The sequence below is a fragment of the Octopus sinensis genome, linkage group LG20 (assembly GCF_006345805.1).
Source record: "Octopus sinensis linkage group LG20, ASM634580v1, whole genome shotgun sequence".
NCBI lineage: Eukaryota > Metazoa > Mollusca > Cephalopoda > Octopoda > Octopodidae > Octopus > Octopus sinensis.
In genome coordinates, this window is record NC_043016.1 from 15,571,569 (window position 1) to 15,594,026 (window position 22,458).

The 22,458-nt window shown below is 37.0% G+C and overlaps 1 protein-coding gene across 1 annotated transcript in view; it reads left to right on the forward strand.

Moving 5' to 3' along the window:
- Positions 1-21,098, forward strand: part of LOC115222566 (large neutral amino acids transporter small subunit 1) — an 88,791-nt gene extending 67,693 nt beyond the window's left edge. Inside the window, exons 8-10 of the mRNA XM_029792842.2 lie at positions 2,154-2,303; positions 17,523-17,700; positions 18,514-21,098. Coding sequence (XP_029648702.1) covers positions 2,154-2,303; positions 17,523-17,700; positions 18,514-18,590 — 405 coding nt within the window. The 3' untranslated portion in view covers positions 18,591-21,098. The remainder of the gene's footprint in view (positions 1-2,153; positions 2,304-17,522; positions 17,701-18,513) is intronic.
- Positions 21,099-22,458: the final 1,360 nt, after the last annotated feature.

Sequence of the window (22,458 nt, forward strand, 5' to 3'; positions counted from 1 at the left end):
TATGCTGGAGATCAACAGATGTTAAGTAAATGGCTACTTCTTTTCTGGATATATTATCAGATCTGCACAAACTTAGGAATTGTAGTGTTCATACCTGCTACTTTCTTATTGCTAACCTGTTGTGCTGGAACCTGTTTTAGTAAGTTTGAATACATGACCAGTTGTTCATGTTCCCATCTCTGAATTTTCTGTTATAACTTGTTTTGTTGCAACTCAGCAGTCATCATCATCATCATCATCATCGTTTAACATCCACTTTCCATGCTGGCATGGGTTGGACGGTTTGACTGAGGACTGGTGAGCCAGAAGGCTGCACCAGGCTCAATCTGATCTGGCAAAGTTTCTACAGCTGGATGCCCTTCCTAACATCAACCACTCCAAGAGTATATTGGGTGCTTTTACATGCCACCGGCACAAGGGTCAGTCAGGTGGTACTGGCAACGGCCATGCTCAAAAGGTGTTTCTATGTGCTACCTGCACGGGAGCCAGTCCAGCAGCACTGGCAACGGCCATGTTCGAATGTTGTTTTTCACATGCCACCAGCACATGTGCTGGCAACAATCACGCTCGAATGGTGCTTTTCCCGTGTCACCAGCACGGAAGACAATCCATGGCCCTAGCAATGATCACACTTAGATGTGCTTTGAATGTTCCACTGGCATAAGCTATGGTCTCACTTGGCTTGTCGGGTCTTCTCAAGCACAGCATATCGCCAAAGGTCTCGGTCGCTAGACATTGCCTCAGTAAGGCCCAATGTTCGAAAGTTGTGCTTCATCAACTCAATTTTCCTGGGTCTACCTCTTCGACAGGTTCCCTCAACTGCTAGGTTGTGACACTTTTTCACACAGCTGTCCTCATTCATTTGCAATACATGACCATACCAGTGCAGTCATCTCTCTTGCACGCCACATCTGATGCTTCTTAAATCCAACTTTTCTCTCAGGACACTTACACTCTGTCATGTATGCTCACTGACATTACACATCCAGCAGAACATACTGGCTTCATTCCCTGCAAGCTTACGCATGTCCTCAGCAGCCACGGCCCATGTTTCACTGCCATATAGCATGGCTGTTCATACACATGCATCATACAGTCTACTCTTTTACTCTGAGTGAGAGGCCCTTTGTCACCAGCAGAGGTAATAGCTCTCTGAACTTTACCCAGGCTATTCTTATTCTAGCAGCTATACTATCAGAGCATCCACAGAAGCTATCAACTACTTCTAGTTTTTCTTCCTGTAATGTGACGGAAGCTGTTTTCTGCGCATTTTCAGTGTTTATTGCACCTGAGCATCTGCCACATACAAAAACTATCTTCCCAGTTAGCCTTCCTTTGACATTACTGCACCTCTTATATGTCCATAGATTACACTGGGTACATCTTATGGAGTTTCTACCTATGCCTTTTCTACAGATCAAGCAGGGCCATCTACCTGAAGGGATTTGTGGTTTGTCTGCCTTCCTACTTATTAAGACTTTGGTTTTAGCTAGGTTGACTCTAAAGCCCTTTGATTCTAATCCTTGTTTCAACACTGAAACTTTTCCTCTGGTTCTGATAGTGACTCAGCAATTAGAGCAAGGTCATCAGCATAGAAGAGCTCCCAGGGGCATCCTGTCTTGAATTCCTCTGTTATTGCCTGGAGGACTATGATGAATAAGATGGGGCTGAGAACAGATCCTTGGTGGACCCCTTCCCCTACTCAGAATTCTTCACTGTACTTGTTGCCAACCCTCACCTTACTGGCAGCATCCCTGTACATGGCTTGCACAGCTCTCACTAACTATTTATCTATCCCTAGTTTCCTCATTGACCACCAGATAAGGGATCAGGGGACCCTGTCAAAAGCTTTCTCCATGTTAATGAAAGCCAGGTACAGAGGTTTATCTTTGGCTAGGCATTTCTCCTGCAGCTGTCTTACCATAAATATAGCATCAGTGGTGCTTTTCTCTGGCATGAACCCAAACTGCATCTCATCTAAACTGACTCTCTCCCTAATTAGTTGGGCTAGGGAGAGCAGTATTTTTGTGTAATATATAGTTTGTTTCACGGCTGTTCTTTTGTGACTATATCTTCCAGCTTTAATGTGTCAATTTCTTAATAAATATTTTATTTACCTTGTAATTAAAAATTTGTTTCTGTTTTTCTTGTAGCTTCTTTTATCTTTGTCATATCAACAATCTGGTGACATTTTCTTCCTAATTGAAATGGAAGGCTTTGGTTTTGCAACAGTGCTTGTTATGGTATTTGCTGGCCAAGTATATCTCAGAAGAAAAGAACCCAAACTTCTTCGCCCAATTAAGGTGAGAATATTTAACATTTAACTGTTGTTTCCATTATCAACATAATTCATTTATATTGTTAATTTTTCAGATTCCCCTTATTTGAAAATACTACACCATTATTTAAAAGAACTGCCTATTTTATAATAAGTTTCAATCATAAAATTATGAAATAATCAATTTTAAACATGTCTAAGTTTAGTCATTCAGATGTCAATGAATACTTAATGAAAAGAAATGCACACAAAATGCATGCAATAAATGCAATTCTTTTGCTCCCACACAGCCTGTACCCATTTTATTTTGCATTCTGTGAATAATTGTGTCGTTGGTTGCAGGATGTTTACAATGAGCCTATTACTGGCTCATTAAAGGGCACTACCTTTATAGAGTTTCTGTAATGTTTGATCTATAAAACAACTTTCAGCATACAGAACATGCATCAATCACAAAAGTTTGGTTCAATAAACATTCCCATTCATTTACATTGTTTTATGTCTGCTCTCATGGGTTAGACTGCTCATTATAGTCTTACTTTATGTCTGCTCTCATGGGTTAGACTGCTCATTATAGTCTTACTTTATGCCTGCTCTCATGGGTTAGACTGCTCATTATAGTCTTACTTTATGCCTGCTCTCATGGGTTAGACTGCTCATTATAGTCTTACTTTATGCCTGCTCTCATGGGTTAGACTGCTCATTATAGTCTTACTTTATGTCTGCTCTCATGGGTTGGACTGCTCATTATAGTCTTACTTTATGCCTGCTCTCACGGGTTAGACTGCTCATTATAGTCTTACTTTATGTCTGCTCTCATGGGTTAGACTGCTCATTATAGTCTTACTTTATGCCTGCTCTCATGGGTTAGACTGCTCATTATAGTCTTACTTTATGCCTGCTCTCATGGGTTAGACTGCTCATTATAGTCTTACTTTATGCCTGCTCTCATGGGTTAGACTGCTCATTATAGTCTTACTTTATGTCTGCTCTCATGGGTTAGACTGCTCATTATAGTCTTTATGTCTGCTCTCATGGGTTAGACTGCTCATTATAGTCTTACTTTATGTCTGCTCGCATGGGTTAGACTGCTCATTATAGTCTTACTTTATGCCTGCTCTCATGGGTTAGACTGCTCATTATAGTCTTACTTTATGCCTGCTCTCATGGGTTAGACTGCTCATTATAGTCTTACTTTATGCCTGCTCTCATGGGTTAGACTGCTCATTATAGTCTTACTTTATGCCTGCTCTCATGGGTTAGACTGCTCATTATAGTCTTACTTTATGCCTGCTCTCATGGGTTAGACTGCTCATTATAGTCTTACTTTATGCCTGCTCTCATGGGTTAGACTGTTCATTATAGTCTTACTTTATGTCTGCTCTCATGGGTTAGACTGCTCATTATAGTCTTTATGTCTGCTCTCATGGGTTAGACTGCTCATTATAGTCTTACTTTATGTCTGCTCGCATGGGTTAGACTGCTCATTATAGTCTTACTTTATGCCTGCTCTCATGGGTTAGACTGCTCATTATAGTCTTACTTTATGCCTGCTCTCATGGGTTAGACTGCTCATTATAGTCTTACTTTATGCCTGCTCTCATGGGTTAGACTGCTCATTATAGTCTTACTTTATGCCTGCTCTCATGGGTTAGACTGCTCATTATAGTCTACTTTATGCCTGCTCTCATGGGTTAGACTGCTCATTATAGTCTTACTTTATGTCTGCTCTCATGGGTTAGACTGCTCATTATAGTCTTACTTTATGTCTGCTCTCATGGGTTAGACTGCTCATTATAGTCTTACTTTATGTCTGCTCTCATGGGTTAGACTGCTCATTATAGTCTTACTTTATGCCTGCTCATTATAGTCTTACTTTATGCCTGCTCTCACGGGTTAGACTGCTCATTATAGTCTTACTTTATGTCTGCTCTCATGGGTTAGACTGCTCATTATAGTCTTACTTTATGCCTGATCTCATGGTTAGACTGCTCATTATAGTCTTACTTTATGCCTGCTCTCATGGGTTAGACTGCTCATTATAGTCTTACTTTATGCCTGCTCTCATGGGTTAGACTGCTCATTATAGTCTTACTTTATGCCTGCTCTCATGGGTTAGACTGCTCATTATAGTCTTACTTTATGCCTGCTCTCATGGTTAGACTGCTCATTATAGTCTTACTTTATGTCTGCTCTCATGGGTAGACTGCTCATTATAGTCTTACTTTATGTATGCTCTCATGGGTTAGACTGCTCATTATAGTCTTACTTTATGCCTGCTCTCATGGGTTAGACTGCTCATTATAGTCTTACTTTATGTCTGCTCTCATGGTTAGACTGCTCATTATAGTCTTACTTTATGCCTGCTCTCACGGGTTAGACTGCTCATTATAGTCTTACTTTATACCTGCTCTCATGGGTTAGACTGCTCATTATAGTCTTACTTTATGCCTGCACTCATGGGTTAGACTGCTCATTATAGTCTTACTTTATGTCTGCTCTCATGGTTAGACTGCTCATTATAGTCTTACTTTATGTCTGCTCTCATGGGTTAGACTGCTCATTATAGTCTTACTTTATGCCTGCTCTCATGGGTTAGACTGCTCATTATAGTCTTACTTTATGCCTGCTCTCATGGGTAGACTGCTCATTATAGTCTTTATGTCTGCTCTCATGGGTTAGACTGCTCATTATAGTCTTACTTTATGTCTGCTCGCATGGGTTAGACTGCTCATTATAGTCTTACTTTATGCCTGCTCTCATGGGTTAGACTGCTCATTATAGTCTTACTTTATGCCTGCTCTCATGGGTTAGACTGCTCATTATAGTCTTACTTTATGCCTGCTCTCATGGGTTAGACTGCTCATTATAGTCTTACTTTATGCCTGCTCTCATGGGTTAGACTGCTCATTATAGTCTTACTTTATGCCTGCTCTCATGGGTTAGACTGCTCATTATAGTCTTACTTTATGTCTGCTCTCATGGGTTAGACTGCTCATTATAGTCTTACTTTATGTCTGCTCTCATGGGTTAGACTGCTCATTATAGTCTTACTTTATGTCTGCTCTCATGGGTTAGACTGCTCATTATAGTCTTACTTTATGCCTGCTCATTATAGTCTTACTTTATGCCTGCTCTCACGGGTTAGACTGCTCATTATAGTCTTACTTTATGTCTGCTCTCATGGGTTAGACTGCTCATTATAGTCTTACTTTATGCCTGATCTCATGGGTTAGACTGCTCATTATAGTCTTACTTTATGCCTGCTCTCATGGGTTAGACTGCTCATTATAGTCTTACTTTATGCCTGCTCTCATGGGTTAGACTGCTCATTATAGTCTTACTTTATGCCTGCTCTCATGGGTTAGACTGCTCATTATAGTCTTACTTTATGCCTGCTCTCATGGGTTAGACTGCTCATTATAGTCTTACTTTATGTCTGCTCTCATGGGTTAGACTGCTCATTATAGTCTTACTTTATGTATGCTCTCATGGGTTAGACTGCTCATTATAGTCTTACTTTATGCTGCTCTCATGGGTTAGACTGCTCATTATAGTCTTACTTTATGTCTGCTCTCATGGGTTAGACTGCTCATTATAGTCTTACTTTATGCCTGCTCTCACGGGTTAGACTGCTCATTATAGTCTTACTTATGCCTGCTCTCATGGGTTAGACTGCTCATTATAGTCTTACTTTATGCCTGCACTCATGGGTTAGACTGCTCATTATAGTCTTACTTTATGTCTGCTCTCATGGGTTAGACTGCTCATTATAGTCTTACTTATGTCTGCTCTCATGGGTTAGACTGCTCATTATAGTCTTACTTTATGCCTGCTCTCATGGGTTAGACTGCTCATTATAGTCTTACTTTATGCTGCTCTCATGGGTTGACTGCTCATTATAGTCTTACTTTATGCCTGCTCTCATGAGTTAGACTGCTCATTATAGTCTTACTTTATGTCTGCTCTCATGGGTTAGACTGCTCATTATAGTCTTACTTTATGCCTGCTCTCATGGGTTAGACTGCTCATTATAGTCTTACTTTATGCCTGCTCTCATGGGTTAGACTGCTCATTATAGTCTTACTTTATGTCTGCTCTCATGGGTTAGACTGCTCATTATAGTCTTTATGTCTGCTCTCATGGGTTAGACTGCTCATTATAGTCTTACTTTATGTCTGCTCTCATGGGTTAGACTGCTCATTATAGTCTTACTTTATGCCTGCTCTCATGGGTTAGACTGCTCATTATAGTCTTACTTTATGCCTGCTCTCATGGGTTAGACTGCTCATTATAGTCTTACTTTATGTCTGCTCTCATGGGTTAGACTGCTCATTATAGTCTTACTTTATGCCTGCTCTCATGGGTTAGACTGCTCATTATAGTCTTACTTTATGTCTGCTCTCATGGGTTAGACTGCTCATTATAGTCTTTATGTCTGCTCTCATGGGTTAGACTGCTCATTATAGTCTTACTTTATGCCTGCTCTCATGGGTTAGACTGCTCATTATAGTCTTACTTTATGCCTGCACTCATGGGTTAGACTGCTCATTATAGTCTTACTTTATGTCTGCTCTCATGGGTTAGACTGCTCATTATAGTCTTACTTTATGTCTGCTCTCATGGGTTAGACTGCTCATTATAGTCTTACTTTATGCCTGCTCTCATGGGTTAGACTGCTCATTATAGTCTTACTTTATGCCTGCACTCATGGGTTAGACTGCTCATTATAGTCTTACTTTATGTCTGCTCTCATGGGTTAGACTGCTCATTATAGTCTTACTTTATGTCTGCTCTCATGGGTTAGACTGCTCATTATAGTCTTACTTTATGCCTGCTCTCATGGGTTAGACTGCTCATTATAGTCTTACTTTATGTATGCTCTCATGGGTTAGACTGCTCATTATAGTCTTACTTTATGCCTGCTCTCATGGGTTAGACTGCTCATTATAGTCTTACTTTATGTCTGCTCTCATGGGTTAGACTGCTCATTATGGTCTTACTTTATGCCTGCTCTCATGGGTTAGACTGCTCATTATAGTCTTACTTTATGCCTGCTCTCATGGGTTAGACTGCTCATTATAGTCTTACTTTATGCCTGCTCTCATGGGTTAGACTGCTCATTATAGTCTTACTTTATGCCTGCTCTCATGGGTTAGACTGCTCATTATAGTCTTACTTTATGCCTGCTCTCATGGGTTAGACTGCTCATTATAGTCTTACTTTATGCCTGCTCTCATGGGTTAGACTGCTCATTATAGTCTTACTTTATGCCTGCTCTCATGGGTTAGACTGCTCATTATAGTCTTACTTTATGCCTGCTCTCATGGGTTAGACTGCTCATTATAGTCTTACTTTATGCCTGCTCTCATGGGTTAGACTGCTCATTATAGTCTTACTTTATGTCTGCTCTCATGGGTTAGACTGCTCATTATAGTCTTACTTTATGCCTGATCTCATGGGTTAGACTGCTCATTATAGTCTTACTTTATGCCTGCTCTCATGGGTTAGACTGCTCATTATAGTCTTACTTTATGTCTGCTCTCATGGGTTAGACTGCTCATTATAGTCTTATCCAGTCATCATTCACAGATAAACACCCTTTCACACAAGTTGGGGAGTCAAATCTTGTTTCAGTCTTTTGAGACTTAGTTTCTATGGCTGGATGTCTTTCCTATCACCAACTTTTGCAGTGCATGCATTTATTGAGGTACCAACAATGGGGATCTTTTATATTCACAAGACAAGACTAAAGGATTTTTCCAAACCAACACTGTCTGCTTGTTTACCGATCTCTTTGCAGGGTTTCTGGGTACATTTTATCATGGCACCAACACTAGTGAGGTTGCCTTGTGATCTGTAAGACAAAAGGATTGGCACTGCTGAATGTGGTTTCATTAAAAGATATCTCTTTTCCTTAAAGTTATGAGGGAAAACATTGGATCTTGTGAAAGTTCCAAAAGTCCTCTCCCCACCCCATGGTTTGTAGGCATAAATTTTTTGTTTTCCTATTCATCTAATACGCATTTTTTTTTACACCCATTACACTTGATTTTGTTTTTGTTTTGATACATCTCTTATGAATCTGAAAAATTTCAACTTTTCTTCACAAACATCTGATGTTACTCCTCCCCATCTTTTTCCATTCTATATATTGGCTATGTTCATTTATGTATGTGTAGACTTCTGAAACAGCAGGCAAAAAAAATATCATGCTTTCACTAGAAAACTCGATATACTTGAACTAACAGCTAAATGCCAGAAAAATAAGTTTTTCCTCATATCACTTTTATTTTACTACTTGATCATAAGATCTATGAGAGATAAATGACATATTCATCTGCTAAAATCTTCAAAGTAATTCGATATGTTTGAAATAAGCGAGTTTATTTATTTTATCTAAGCTCGGGTTTATAAATCCTCTTATCACAAATTACAAAATAAAAAAAAGTTGATTTCAATTGGTGGAGTTATGATTTTGCCCATGTGTACACTTCACCTGACCTAGCTGACAAAAAACCTATCACATCTCACTAAAAAATTAATACGTTTGAAATAACAGCTAAATGTCTGCTTTTCCTCATATCATTTTCATTTTACGACTCATAAGATTTATGAAAAATGAACGGCATAACTGCCTGCTAAAATCTTAAGAGTTATGAAAGATGAACGACGTAATCGCCTTGCCTGCTAAAATCCTAAGATTTATCACAAGATGAATGATGTAATTACCCGCTAAAATCCTAAGATTTATGAAAGATGAATGATGCAATTGCCTGCTTAAATCCTAAGATTTATGAAAGATGAATGAGTTGTTCCATACATTGATTTCAAGGCAAGAAATTCTTCCTCAATGTTGAATTTTGCAGTTATTGCACATATAAATATTCTTTTCTACTCTAGGCACAAGGCCCAAAATTTTTAGTAAGGGGGCCAGTCGATTAGATTGACACCAGTATGCAACTGGTAATTAATTTATCAACCGCAAAAGGATGAAAGGCCAAGTTGACCTCGACGGAATATGAACTCAGACAGACAAAATACCTATTTCTTTACTGCCCACAAGGGGCTACACACAGAGGGGAGTAACAAAGACAGACAAACGGATTAAGTCGATTAAATTGACCCCAGTCGATAACTGATACTTATTTAATCGACCCCGAAAGGATGAAAGGCAAAGTCGACCTTGGCAGAATTTGAACTCAGAACGTAAAAGCAGACAAAATACCTATTTCTATTTCTTTACTATCCACAAAGGGCTAAACATAGAGGGGACAAACAAGGACAGAGAAACGGATTAAGTTGATTATATCGACCCCAGTGCATAACTGGTACTTATTTAATCAACCCCGAAAGGATGAAAGGCCAAGTTGACCTTGGCGGAATTTGAACTCAGAACGTAATGGCAGGCAAAATACCTATTTCGGATCTTTTCGCTTTGAACTTAGAATATGTGTTTATTAATAAAAGTTTAATAACGATAATCTTTTATTCATACGAACGTAACTGATATGAAATATGTCATAAATAACAGTGACACATTGATATGACACCGCAAATAATTGTTGTTGACAAACAGCAGTAATTGTATTCACCTCAATAGACGTCGTTGATTAGTTGAAATTGCCGAAATGCAAGAAATTAAACAACAAATAGCTTACAAACTACAGAATTTTCTCAAGAAATCCAAGAGAAAAAGATGTTTTATGTAACACACTAGCAGTATACGAAGTTTAAAGGTGTTTAGTTAAAAAGAAATTATTTTAAAAATCTGCCAGTCAAAGTGAAAAGATCCCCTATTTCTTTACTACCCACAAGGGGCTAAACACAGAAGGGACAAACAAGGACAGACAGACAAACGGATTAAGCCGATTATATCGACCCCAGTCGATAACTGGTACTTATTTAATCGATCCCGAAAGGATGAAAGGCAAAGTCGACCTCGGCGGAATTTGAACTCAGAACGTAACGGCAGACGAAATACCGCTGAACATTTCGCTCGTCGTGCTAACGATTCTGCCAAGCTCGCCGCCTTATTGCCTGTATAAATATTGTCATTTGAGCAGTATTAGACAGATCAGTTGTCTCGTGAATAGCTAAGGAATACAATACAAATTCTGCTGAAACAGATTTTAGAGAATTTTTAATGTCATCAACGATATCTTTAATACGATCAGAAACAGTTGCTTTTGACAAGCTAATATTGCCAAACAAATTTTTTCTGATCATATAATATAATGATACATTCTTTCACGAATTCACCATCGCTATGTGGTTTGATTTTTCGTCGGTCTCCCTTCTCCACACAAGTATTGACAAGCGAGTGGGTAGGGAAGGGCGATGGGAGACGAAAGAAATTCCGGTTAACCTTCTTGACACCGACTGATAGCAAAAATGTGACACCCCTTTCGAAAAACACTATTTTTTTGTGTAATATTTTTGGTTGTTTTGTTATACCTCGCAAAGTTGTCAACGAACTGTCATCTGGATCTGCTTTGTTCGTTAATTTCCGTAAAAAAATTTTATTCATTTACTTTTGTTTTATAATGAAAGAGAGGAGAAAGTGAAAGATGTATGAAAGTGTGTGTGTAAAAGAGAGAGAAAGAGAGAGAGTGTGTCACTTATACAGGAAAACACATACGTTCTCTCTCTCTCACTCTCTCTCCCTCTCTCTCTCTCACGCACATGTACATACAAAAAAGATGTATGCATATGTATACATGACAACCCCCCCTCCCTTCAGTTACTCTCTTCCTCTCTCTCTCTCTCTCTCACGCCCATTTCATTTTCACGTACATACATCTTTCACTTTCTCCTCTCTTTGACTATAAAACAAAAGTAAAGTAAATAAATTTTTTAATTTTTACGGAAATTAATGAACATTGATGACAGATCTGTAAGTCAAAGCGAAAGATCGCAATATTGTTTTGTAATGCTATTGACAAAGCACCGAATTGGTAGTTTCTGTTTCTCTATTCTGGATATGAATAATTTTTATACTGTATCTTCTAACAACCCTTCAGCTTTCGTTTCATATTTAAAAAAAAATTATTTCTATACATTGCAATATATTTTTAGTTTTCTCAGCTAGAGTGTAGCTGGGTCTCAAGGGAGGGATACAAACCAAGCAATGTGTGTTTTAGAGTGGAAACAAAATTTCCAAGCAAAAGGCAATTAGCAGAGGATTTCAGTTCGAGTTTGACCGTTTTAAGTCGTAGTGGAAACCGGACCTATGTCGCAAATAGGTATACGAGTATTGTATAGATTTTATAATTGAAAAATTTACTTTATTTTGTACATACGAGTATATTAACCTTGCTAAGGCAGAAGTAACAATAGATGAAGATATAGACATCTGATTTTGTATTGAGTGCGAAAATGCGGCTATTGTCAAATGACGTTCTTAGATGGATACTGTCTTTACATAATATAAAACGTCGCGTCTTAATCTTTGGACACCGGTGAGAAACGGATGAGACGGCGAGCAATAATAAAGTTCGAATAAAAAGCCTTATTTGAACCGGTTTGTGACATTTAGTTTTGATACCAAGTGACGAATTATTTTCGTTTAGCAAATAATTTGTACTGAAACTTTACCCAGTCACAGTTGTATTGAACTATTTTGATCCACAACAAACCCGTCTTGAGTACGCATGCACTCGTCTAACATCCACAGAAAAAAAATAGACATTGTCGCCGTGGAAACGTAGAGAGAAATTTTGTATTGAAATAAGTTATCTTTTGCATACCTTGCTTTTAGTTTATTGCATTAATCCCAGCAAAGTAATCCAAGTTTAGTCATTGGCCATGTTCGTCCCCGCACGATTCCAGACACACTTTGTTAACGTACAGTTTAGATTCATAAAATAGTGAAAATAAAGTGTTTTAAGAAAACGAAAGTCTTTGCAATACAAACCGGAAATTACTACGGACACTGCGTAATTTCAGATAAACACTTTGTGGCGTCGCCGTTGTCGGATGTCCATTGTAGGTCAATGTTGACTGTTCTATTCAGAAACCATCTCTGACAAGTTCACATGAAGGCTACAAGGCCTGCTCTTGATCTGCTGTAGACGAAGTTGTTTTACACAATGGAGAAAAGACGCGTTTCATGTGCTCTTTCGTATTCTCTGTTGTTCAATAGCTTGAATTAAGAGCCTCAGCAGTTATTGAAGTGCCTTCCCTCAGGTGTCTGCAGAGACGCCGGGGTTCTTCATATGTCTCTTTAGCACATCGCAACCTTTGGCCCCCATGGCCCTTCCTGACCTGACGCAATTTAACGTAGAAAATTGCTTTTGGGAGCCAGCTGCCCTCCATCTTGCAAACATGTCCCTCACAGCACAGCTGCGATGAGGCAATGATAGCCTCCACACTAACTGTGCCAGTGTGGTGCACAACTTCTATATCAGGAATGTGATCCTACCACCATCAGATATGCAAGATGGAGCACAGATGACGTTGGGTTCACGCCAGCAATACAGGATCATGCACTCTGTGATGCAGAGGAGGCAAAACAGCACTGTGGCACTCTACACCTTTATCTTCATATTGTGGGTAATATCTCGGAAGTTCTGCAGACACTTCTCTGGAGAGCCAAGAACCTTTGCAGCCAAATGTATTCACCTCTCAAAGTCACTGTGCTGCCAAGATAAGTAAAGGCTTCCATGTACTGCCACTAGCTCAGCTTCACTCAATCAACAAAGATGTCTTGATGATGATGATGATGATGATGGCAGGTAGAGCAGTTGAGTCTTTGAAATGTTGCTCTTGAGATGAAAAATGTCTGGAGCACAACAAAACAGATCCACAATGTGTTGCATGTCCTCAAAGCTATTGGACGTCACAAATGCTGAGTTGTCTATGTTGAGCAAATCCCTGACATATTCTTCCTTGATTTTGGTGTCCTTGAAAAAATGAAAGTGTTCTGCAATAGAAACTGGAAGTAACGACAGTGATTACCAATTTTCTATGAATCGCATTTGATGTCCGATATTATGCTTCTTTTGTGAATCTCTGCAACTTCTATACTCATGAAATTGTCAACCATTCACTCAATTTTGTAGATCCAAATGATGACAGCATCCATACACATATTATAGAAGGGTGATGGATGCTCGCTGAGTGGCAATGTGGCAATAGTGATGATTTATTTAACATATCTTTTTAGGAGCATGTGTGGAGAGACAAATTTAGAGATTGTGAAAAGCTATTCATGCATCTCATTTTCTGCATCACTAGAAATCTCAATATGCTTGAAATAACAGCTAAATGCCAGGAAAATATGTTTTTCCTCAGATCACTTTCATTTTACGACTCAGTCATAAGATTCATGAGAGATAAATGTCATATTCACCCACTAAAATCCTCAAAGCAACTCGATACGTTTGAAATAAATGTGATTGTTTTCATCTTATATAAAACACTTATGGCGTTCATGTTATATTAAACATAGGTACATTTATGTATTGGATACATTGGTACAGAACCCACATTAGTGGCATAAAAGAGGAAATAATTTGTGGTTTGGTATCAAAGCTGAAATAGATGTTATAAGTTTAAGATTTAGTGGGGGGAAAAAAAGGAAGAAGAAAGTTTAGAAATCATATGCATGTGCAAAATCATAGCTCAACTCCGGTTGGAATTAACTTTTTACTCTGCACATGTAAGCGAAAGCAGGGTGAACAGATTTTCACCATATTTGGTAGAAATACTCATTGGGTGAGAGACTCGAAATGAACATTTGGTTTGATTATCATTAGAAAAAAAATAGTTTTTCTTTTTAAATCGAACTTACAAATTTCCTGATAAGCAAGTGGTTGTGGTCATTTTTTTTTTCTTCATTTATTTTGTAATTTGTGATGAACAGATTAAAAAACCTGAGCTTATCATCATCATCAAAAATAAATAAATAAACAAAATCTGTCAACATTTGAGGATTGGGATCTGTTCAGTTTGGCTCACAAATTTTTTTATTTTTTTTAACTAAACAGTTTGAAACTTTGTATACTGGTGGAATGTCTCATGCAGAACACAGTTTACTTTGAACATTTTTAACAAAATTTCGTATCCTAGAAGTTATTTCATATTAAAGTTATCATATTTGGGTAATTTTAACCAATTGATGATGTGTATTCAGTTGAAGGAAGCTACTGCTGTTTGTGATAGTAATCGGAGAGGAACAAATTCCAAGTCATCTCTACTAAGTGTCACCACTCTGTTCTATTTTATTTTTTGTTTACTGCCTGTGTTGCATATTATACGCTTTTTTTGTCTTTGGTTTTTGCGTTGAAGTAATCAGTTTACATCAAAGAATCAACACCAAGAAGGAAGAAATAATATTTACATATATTTATTCATTTGTCCGACATTGATATTTAACCCACAGGGCTGAATGTGGCAGAAAATTTGGGTTTTAACCACACATAAAAGCACACCAATGTTCAAAAGACCTATAGATCTACTAGTCTGCAGCTAGCTTGTTTATTTTTGATGTGTTTGTGGTTTCAAAATGCCTTATTTTACAACTATGGGTTGTATGGTTATTGTTATGATTTTTATCTTACTATAATCAGCAACAAAAACATTTCATCAATATAAAAGTTTTTATTAGATTAAAAATAACATTATCAAAGCATGAAGATAAAACAAAACAAATATGTTTTTGTTTTCTTCCACACACCAATGTACTGTTGCCATAGTCTTTCATGTTGTTCACCAACCAACCTTTCCTCTGAAAAAATCAGTGGAATCGTTCGATCTCCATACACGAATTATTTTCCTCCTGACTTGTAAATAAGTACACATATTAGGCACACCTTTCTATAATCCACACACTAAATTTTCCAGGTAAAAAATAGCAGCTTATACTCCAGAAATTATGGTAATTGTAGTAACAGTGACAAGTTCACTCTCTGGTTGGTAGTTGATAGCGTAGAGGTGGCTGTCTGCCAGTAAAGAGGGAAAGAGTAAGGAATACACGATGCTGACTAGAAAGGATAAAGGTGTCATTGTCTTTCTTGCAGCGGAAATCTTCTCTTTTGTGTCAGCTATGACCAAGGAGCAACACTTTCCCTTCACCTTTTGTCTAACATATGAATAGAAAAGAGTGGTGACATTTAGTAGAGATGACCCGGAAATTGTTCCTCTTCAATTACTATTGCAAAGATAGTTGATTGGTTAAAATTACCCAAATATGACAACTTTAATGCAAAATAACTTCTAAAATACGAAATTTTGTCAAATATGTTCATAGAAAACTATGTTCAGCATGAGAAATTACACCAGTATACAAAGTTTCAAACTGTTTAGTAAAAAAAAAAAATTAATTAAAACATCTGTGAGTGAAACTGAACAGATCCATAACTTCTTTTACATTAGGAAGCAATTAACTGATCAACATTTATTGAAGTTAACTTTCTGTGAAACGATTTACAAAGTTAACTTTTCGATTTATGGTGCCCACATTTGGATATATATATATTTACATTTACATTATGTAAGTGTAAATATGTAGTTTACAGTACTGCAAATTAAAGTCTTATTCACATTATCTATATTATTGTTTATTTCTGGATGGTGAACATTTGTGAGCCCCTTTTGTGAAGTATCTTTTCCACAACATGTCTCCTTGACAAAGCTGCAGTCTTGGACACCTGGCTCCAAGAGAGTCATCAGGTACTGGCAACCCCTCTACCACTCAGGCAATGAGATAAGTGGTGGGGAAGTGCAATAAGAGGCATCAGATGATGTGTGCAAGAGGTAAGACTGTGCTGGTTTGGTCATGTGATGCCAAGCTCTAATTGTGGAGAGTACCTATGGAAGGGGTAAACCCACGAAGACATGGGGTGGAGTGGTGAGAAAGGATCTTTGGATGCTGGGCTTCACTGACAAAATGAGAAGCAACCAGTAAAATCTCTGTCATCCATACATAAAGCCTTGTCCTTTACAGATGCTGGTACCATAAAATACACCCGTGCCGGTGCTGTATAAATGCGTCCATGCCAGTGGTTGGTGTTGGGAAGAGCATCCAGCCATAGAAACCATGCTACAACTGACAATTGGACCCTGGAGTGTTCCCCAGCTTGACCAGTTCCATGTCAAACCATCCAACTCATGCCAGCATGGAAAACAGGCGTTAAATGATGATGAAAATGGGAATGTAAGATTTGAAATGATCATATGAAGAATAGGAGAGCAAGTGATAACCCACTGTCCCCATCCCTTATATTTTGTGTTTATTATATGCCAGACATTGGTAGTTTCTTGTGTAAACACAATCGTCATGCCAGGTTGTTTTTTTGTTTGTTTTTGTAGAAGGTGGTTGCATTTATTGTTGCAGTGATGGAACCTTCACAAGTTATTTCTTAATTTAAATGAGCCATCTACAACTAGCCAGAAACAACTATTTTCACTAATTCATTATCTAAATCAGAAGTTCGTCATTATTTTTTACTTAATGATCCTTTCACTTTTATTTTACCCTACTGGACCTCCATAGCCATTTGATGTTTACTAAAAAATATCCCACAATTTTTTTTTTATTAGGAATTGTATATAAAAAGAATTAAAATATTTTGTATACTGTAAAAGTATAACCGATTTATTGTACATAAATTTCAATAGCAAAATCTGTTATGGACCCCTACTAAGGGCCATGTGGGCTCTAGTTGAGAACCACTGATCTAAATTATACCTCAGTACAACTCATCATGAAACCTGATAGAAATGACAGGAAAGGCATCCCACCAAGGGAAATCTTTCTAAATAAACCAATTGATATACACTCATGAATTGTATATCACATACAACCCACCCCCTTTTTTTTTTCTTCCACTTGTTTAAAACAATAATGGTCTTTTGAATATTTTCAGTCTTTCTTAACCATTTTTTTCATTTTCTAAACAAAACACACATTGACATTTTTGTTTTCTTTCTCAAACTCAACGGCAAATATAAATTCCTCAAGAAATATTTTGCATATTCTGCGTCTGAATGCAGCTAGCAGAATCATCAACATGCCAGGTAAAATGCTTAGTGGCATTTCTTCTGGCTCTTTATGTTCAAATTCTGCCAATGTTGTCTTTGCCTTTCATCCTTTCAGGATCGATAAAATAAGTACCAGTCATGTACTGGGGTTGATGTAAATCCTCCTCATCTGAAACTACTGTTCTTGTGCCAAAATTTAAAATCAATGTCATTCAGTGTGTCACCACTCATATTATTGTTATTTATTTATTTATTTCAGGTGCCTGTGGCCTTACCCATAATTTTGTTCTTTGTGAGTCTGATAATTGTAGCATTAACATTTTATGAAAAACCATATGAGAGCCTTTTCGCCACTGGAGTTGTTGCTGTTGGTTGTCTCATATATTTATTCTGTGTGAGATGGAAGAATAAACCTTTGAAAATGAGGACTATATTATGTAAGTATTTATAAACAGGATTTTATTACATATTACACAAATTCATTCAATATTTCAACATTAACCCTTTAGTGTTTAAACTAGCCCCCATATCTAGGGCCCAAATATTCTACCAGATTCATGTTCAAACTGGCCACTGACTTCTCATATACACCCTGTAATGAATGATTAATTTAAAACTATGTCAATGCTAATGAGTTTGCAAGGCCTTATAGTAAAGCATGTATTAATTTAATTAGCTCTCTTTCTCTCTCTCTCTCTCTCTCTCTCTCTCTCTCTCTCTCTCTCTCTCTCTCTCTCTCTCTCTCTCTCTCTCTCCTCTCTCTCTCTCTCTCTCTCTCTCTCATCAGTATCAATAAGCTGCTATGGGACTTTACTGTGTCCAGATTTTGTGGAATGCAATCATTAGTTCATGCATGCAATGCATGTATATAGGTGGCCCTTGACTTTTTGTATTCAAAAGGGTTTTTACAAACCAATATTTACATGCTGTTCTTTATAGCTGTGTGTGATGTGCTTCCAAGAACCATTATTCCATAACAGAATTATTTCATGTTCTCTCAATAGTTTATAAAATTCATATGATATTAAGAATAAGTACGTGTGCATACACACATATATCCATCTCTCTCTACATATAATATATATATATATATATATATCGGTGTACGTGCGTGTACATAAGGAAGTGTGGTTACTAAATACCATTATAAAGCATGAAAGCTATTTCCCTCCAGATCATTGCATGTATTTCCACATATTTTAAATATTGAAGTTTTATGACGTTGCTTTTTATTTTTCTGTTTGTTTCAGATAAAATCACATGTGTTTTGCAGAAGACACTAGATGTAGTTGAGGTTGATGTTGATGAGGAATTGAATTGGGATTAGAAATGTGAAAGTATCATCAGAATTGAAAGACCTCAATGCACCAGATCAGAAAATAAGAAGAGCACTTTCTGACTGTTATCTTTGGATCCTGTATAGGTTCTGTCTCTAGTCATTTAGTGGTTACCACATATAACTATATATATATACATACATATATATACATATATATATATATATAGCATGTATGATTATGATCAAAGACTTTATAGGAAGCTATATATTTCTTGAGATATTACTTTTCACAAATATTTTGTGCCTCTCACGAAAGCTGGAATGTTTGATTCATTAAAATTTACCTGTTTTTCTAAATTCTTCTGTGTTATTATTTTTTTAATTATACAGTTGAGGCCTTGCATAATAGCATTTTTCTATAATATTTTTATAACGTGGACACATGTGCATATGCACACACACACACATTTTGAGTGAGTTTAGCCATCAACCAAAACTGAAAGCATGAAATAACACAAAATTAACAATATTATATATATATATATATATATATATATATATATATATATATATATATATGCATATGTGTGTGTACATGTATCATCAGCATTTAACTTCTGTTTTCCAGACTGTCATGGATTGGATGGCATGACAGAAACTGGCAAGACAGAGGCTGCACCAGGCACCATGATCTGTTGTGGCATGGTGTCTACAGGTGGATGCCCTTCCTAATGCCAACCACTTTATAGAGTGTACTGGGTGCCTTATGTGGCACCTTGGTTTTAGGATCTCAATTCTGTTGTGGTGGTAGGTCTTCTCAATGTGCCACATATCTTGGTCTTCTGTAATCTCCTTTGTACAGCATTTTGAGACCATCCTTCACTACTTTTCCCTGTGTCTTCCAGGGACCCCTTTCCCACAATTTCCCTCCAATTTAAGTGATCAGCACTTCTTTATGCAAATGTCCTCATCCATCTGCATCACATGACAAAACCAGTGCAGTCCCCCCTCCCTTGCACATTGCATCTAATTCCTCATATGTCCAACTCCTCTCTCGATACACCAATGCTCTGTTGCACATCCAGCAGAGCATACCAGCTTTATTCCTCTCCAGTCTTTGCAGGTCTTCTGCATTCAGGGTCCACACATCACTACCATGCAGTATTACAGTTCATACACATGCATCATACAATTTTCCCTCCATTTGGAAAGAGAGACCTTTGGTTGACAACAGAGTAAAAGCTCTCTCAACTCACTCCATCCTATTCTTATTCTAAGAATTACACTTTCTGTGCAGCCTCCTCCACTGCTAATTAGGTGTGAGTGTTGAATTGTTGGTAAATAATCAGAGAACAACCTGGGATTAAAAAGATTCTTGGCAACAGCATCCTTTCTAGTGCTGGTGCTACAATAGAACTTGCTCACTACACTCTCTGAAGTGATGTTTTGTGATGGAGCCTCAAGCTGGAACATTCAAGAACTGCTCTGATTCATCGAGTTATACAGAAACTCTGAACAAGAAAGAACTGGCTCAATCTGTGAAAACATGTCCAGCCATGTCGGGAATATTACCTTGCTTAGAAACGTGTGAGAACCAGCCACGTAGTGTAACTGGCTATAGAAAATCTTTCTCAAACTCCATCCAACCCATGTGAGCAGTGGACAATGAGAATGATGACGTATATATGTATGTATGTGTAATTTATTGTTTCATTACAGTATGATCAACAATGAATGTACTCCATCTAGTGAGAGATAGATATCATTTAATGTACACAGTAGCTCTTATCTTTATATTGTGTACATTAATGATATATGTACATGTGTATCTATATATGTGCGTATGTGTATCTCTCTTTCTCTCTATATATATATATTTTTTACATACGTATGTATCTTTCTCTCACACACATCAATCTTTGTTGATTCACCAAGGAATATTAAATTACAGGACTCCGTATGTAAGTGTTAATTATTCTTTAATGGCTCTAGATTGACAGTTTTATGTTTTCCTGCCCTCTCCACTGCTAATCTGACCCTGTTGCTTCTTAAATTATCTAATGTTTGAATATATATGTTAAAATATTATTATACAAATGCCATTGAAAAATGTTTATTTCTATATTTTTTTTTAATGTCATCTAATTAATATAGCTGTTTCAAGCTTGCATCTTCCATTTCATTTCTGGTATTCATGGGAATATGAAAATATTCCAAATCTATTTGCTGTTTAAACATTTTCTTTTTTTAAACCACTCACTTTGACACAAATGCTTTTTACTAAAGCAATCTGAAAAGGAGGCTGAAACATATATAACGATGCTAACAATTCGTTTTTTTTTTTCTTTCTGAGTGCTAAAGGATTAGCACCACAATTTTTATTTGTACTTTGTCTGCAATCAGCCAAATAATTTAAAATTCATTAAAGACTTGTCTCATGTAAGCACTCTTCAAATTTCAAGAAAACCATAGCACATTTTTCATCAGGGCTGACAAATAAATATGAATTTTTATAATACTAATTTTTGGTTTCCCCAATAAATACTTGTGGTTCATTGCTGTTGTTTGTTTCTATTTAATATCTTACTATACTTATGTCTTGGAGGAAAATGGTAATCTATCAAATTAAGGAATTCCCTATTTAGAATTGTTCTTACTGCTAAATTAGATATTGAGTTGTACCATGGAATATTCCTATTCATGTACTTGTTTACTCTCAGTGTCTGATCTTATTGGTGAACCCATTATTTCTGAGTGTTTCCCTAGAACTTTACATTGTTATACCATATGTGTGTGTGTGTGTGTGTGTGTGTGTGTGTGTGTTTAAAAGTCTAATATTTTAGACCAGATTTTATTTTAAATTTCAGAGGTTAACATTTATACATGTAATACTTTTGAAGGGTTGAAATCTAAGGTACAAATTAAAGACCTGTAGGAAAGACTTCCGCCCATCTCCCTCACCCATTTTCTCGCAAATTTTTTTTTAATACTTTAAACCCACATTTTCGGATACAGAGATTTGGGAAAATTGCCAAAAATCAGAATTTTAACATTTTTTGGCCCCACCCTTACTCCTTCCCCACCCCAATTCTTTATTTTTCACTTTTCCATAAACCTAAACCTAAAACCCTAACCCTAAAACGCTAGCCCTAAAACCCTAACCCTTAAACCCTGACCCTAAAAACCATACCCTAGCCCTAAAAACCATACCCTAACCCTAAAACCCTAATCTTAAAACCTTAACCCTAAAATTCTGATCCTGAAACCCCAATCTTAAAACCCTATTTAAAAACCTAAACCTAACCTAAAATAAACTAACCTAACCCTAATCTTAAAACCCTAAACCTAAAACCCTAACCCTAAAACCCTAACCCTAAAACCCTAACCCTAATCTTAAAACCTTGAACCTAAAACCCTAACACTAATCTTAAAACCCTAAACCTAAAGCCCTAAAACCCTAACCCTAGACCCTAGACCCTAACCCTAAAACCCTAACCCTAATCTTAAAACCCTAAAGGTCTAACCCTAACCCTAAGTCAAAAAATTTTTGGAAATATTTTTTAGAATCATAATCTCTGTATTTTTCTGCATATTTTTTTTTTTTAAATTGTGATGAAAGTTGAAAATGAAGAATTTGGTGGTGGTGGTGGTGGGGGGTAATTTTAAAATGCCAATTTTTTTGCAGAGTTGTATTTTCCATAGCCAAATACAGGAGTTTGTGTAGAAGAAAAAAGAATTAAGTAAAAAAAAATAGGAGTGTTTTTATGGGAGTACAAAAGGAAGTCTTGCCAGACCTGTATCGATAGGAAAACACAACTGATTTCCCAAATGAATATCGGGAGAAACAAAATACTAACTGAATTATTATGGAAAGACATCTTGCGTGGACATCAAAACTGAAATCCTACTAAGTGAA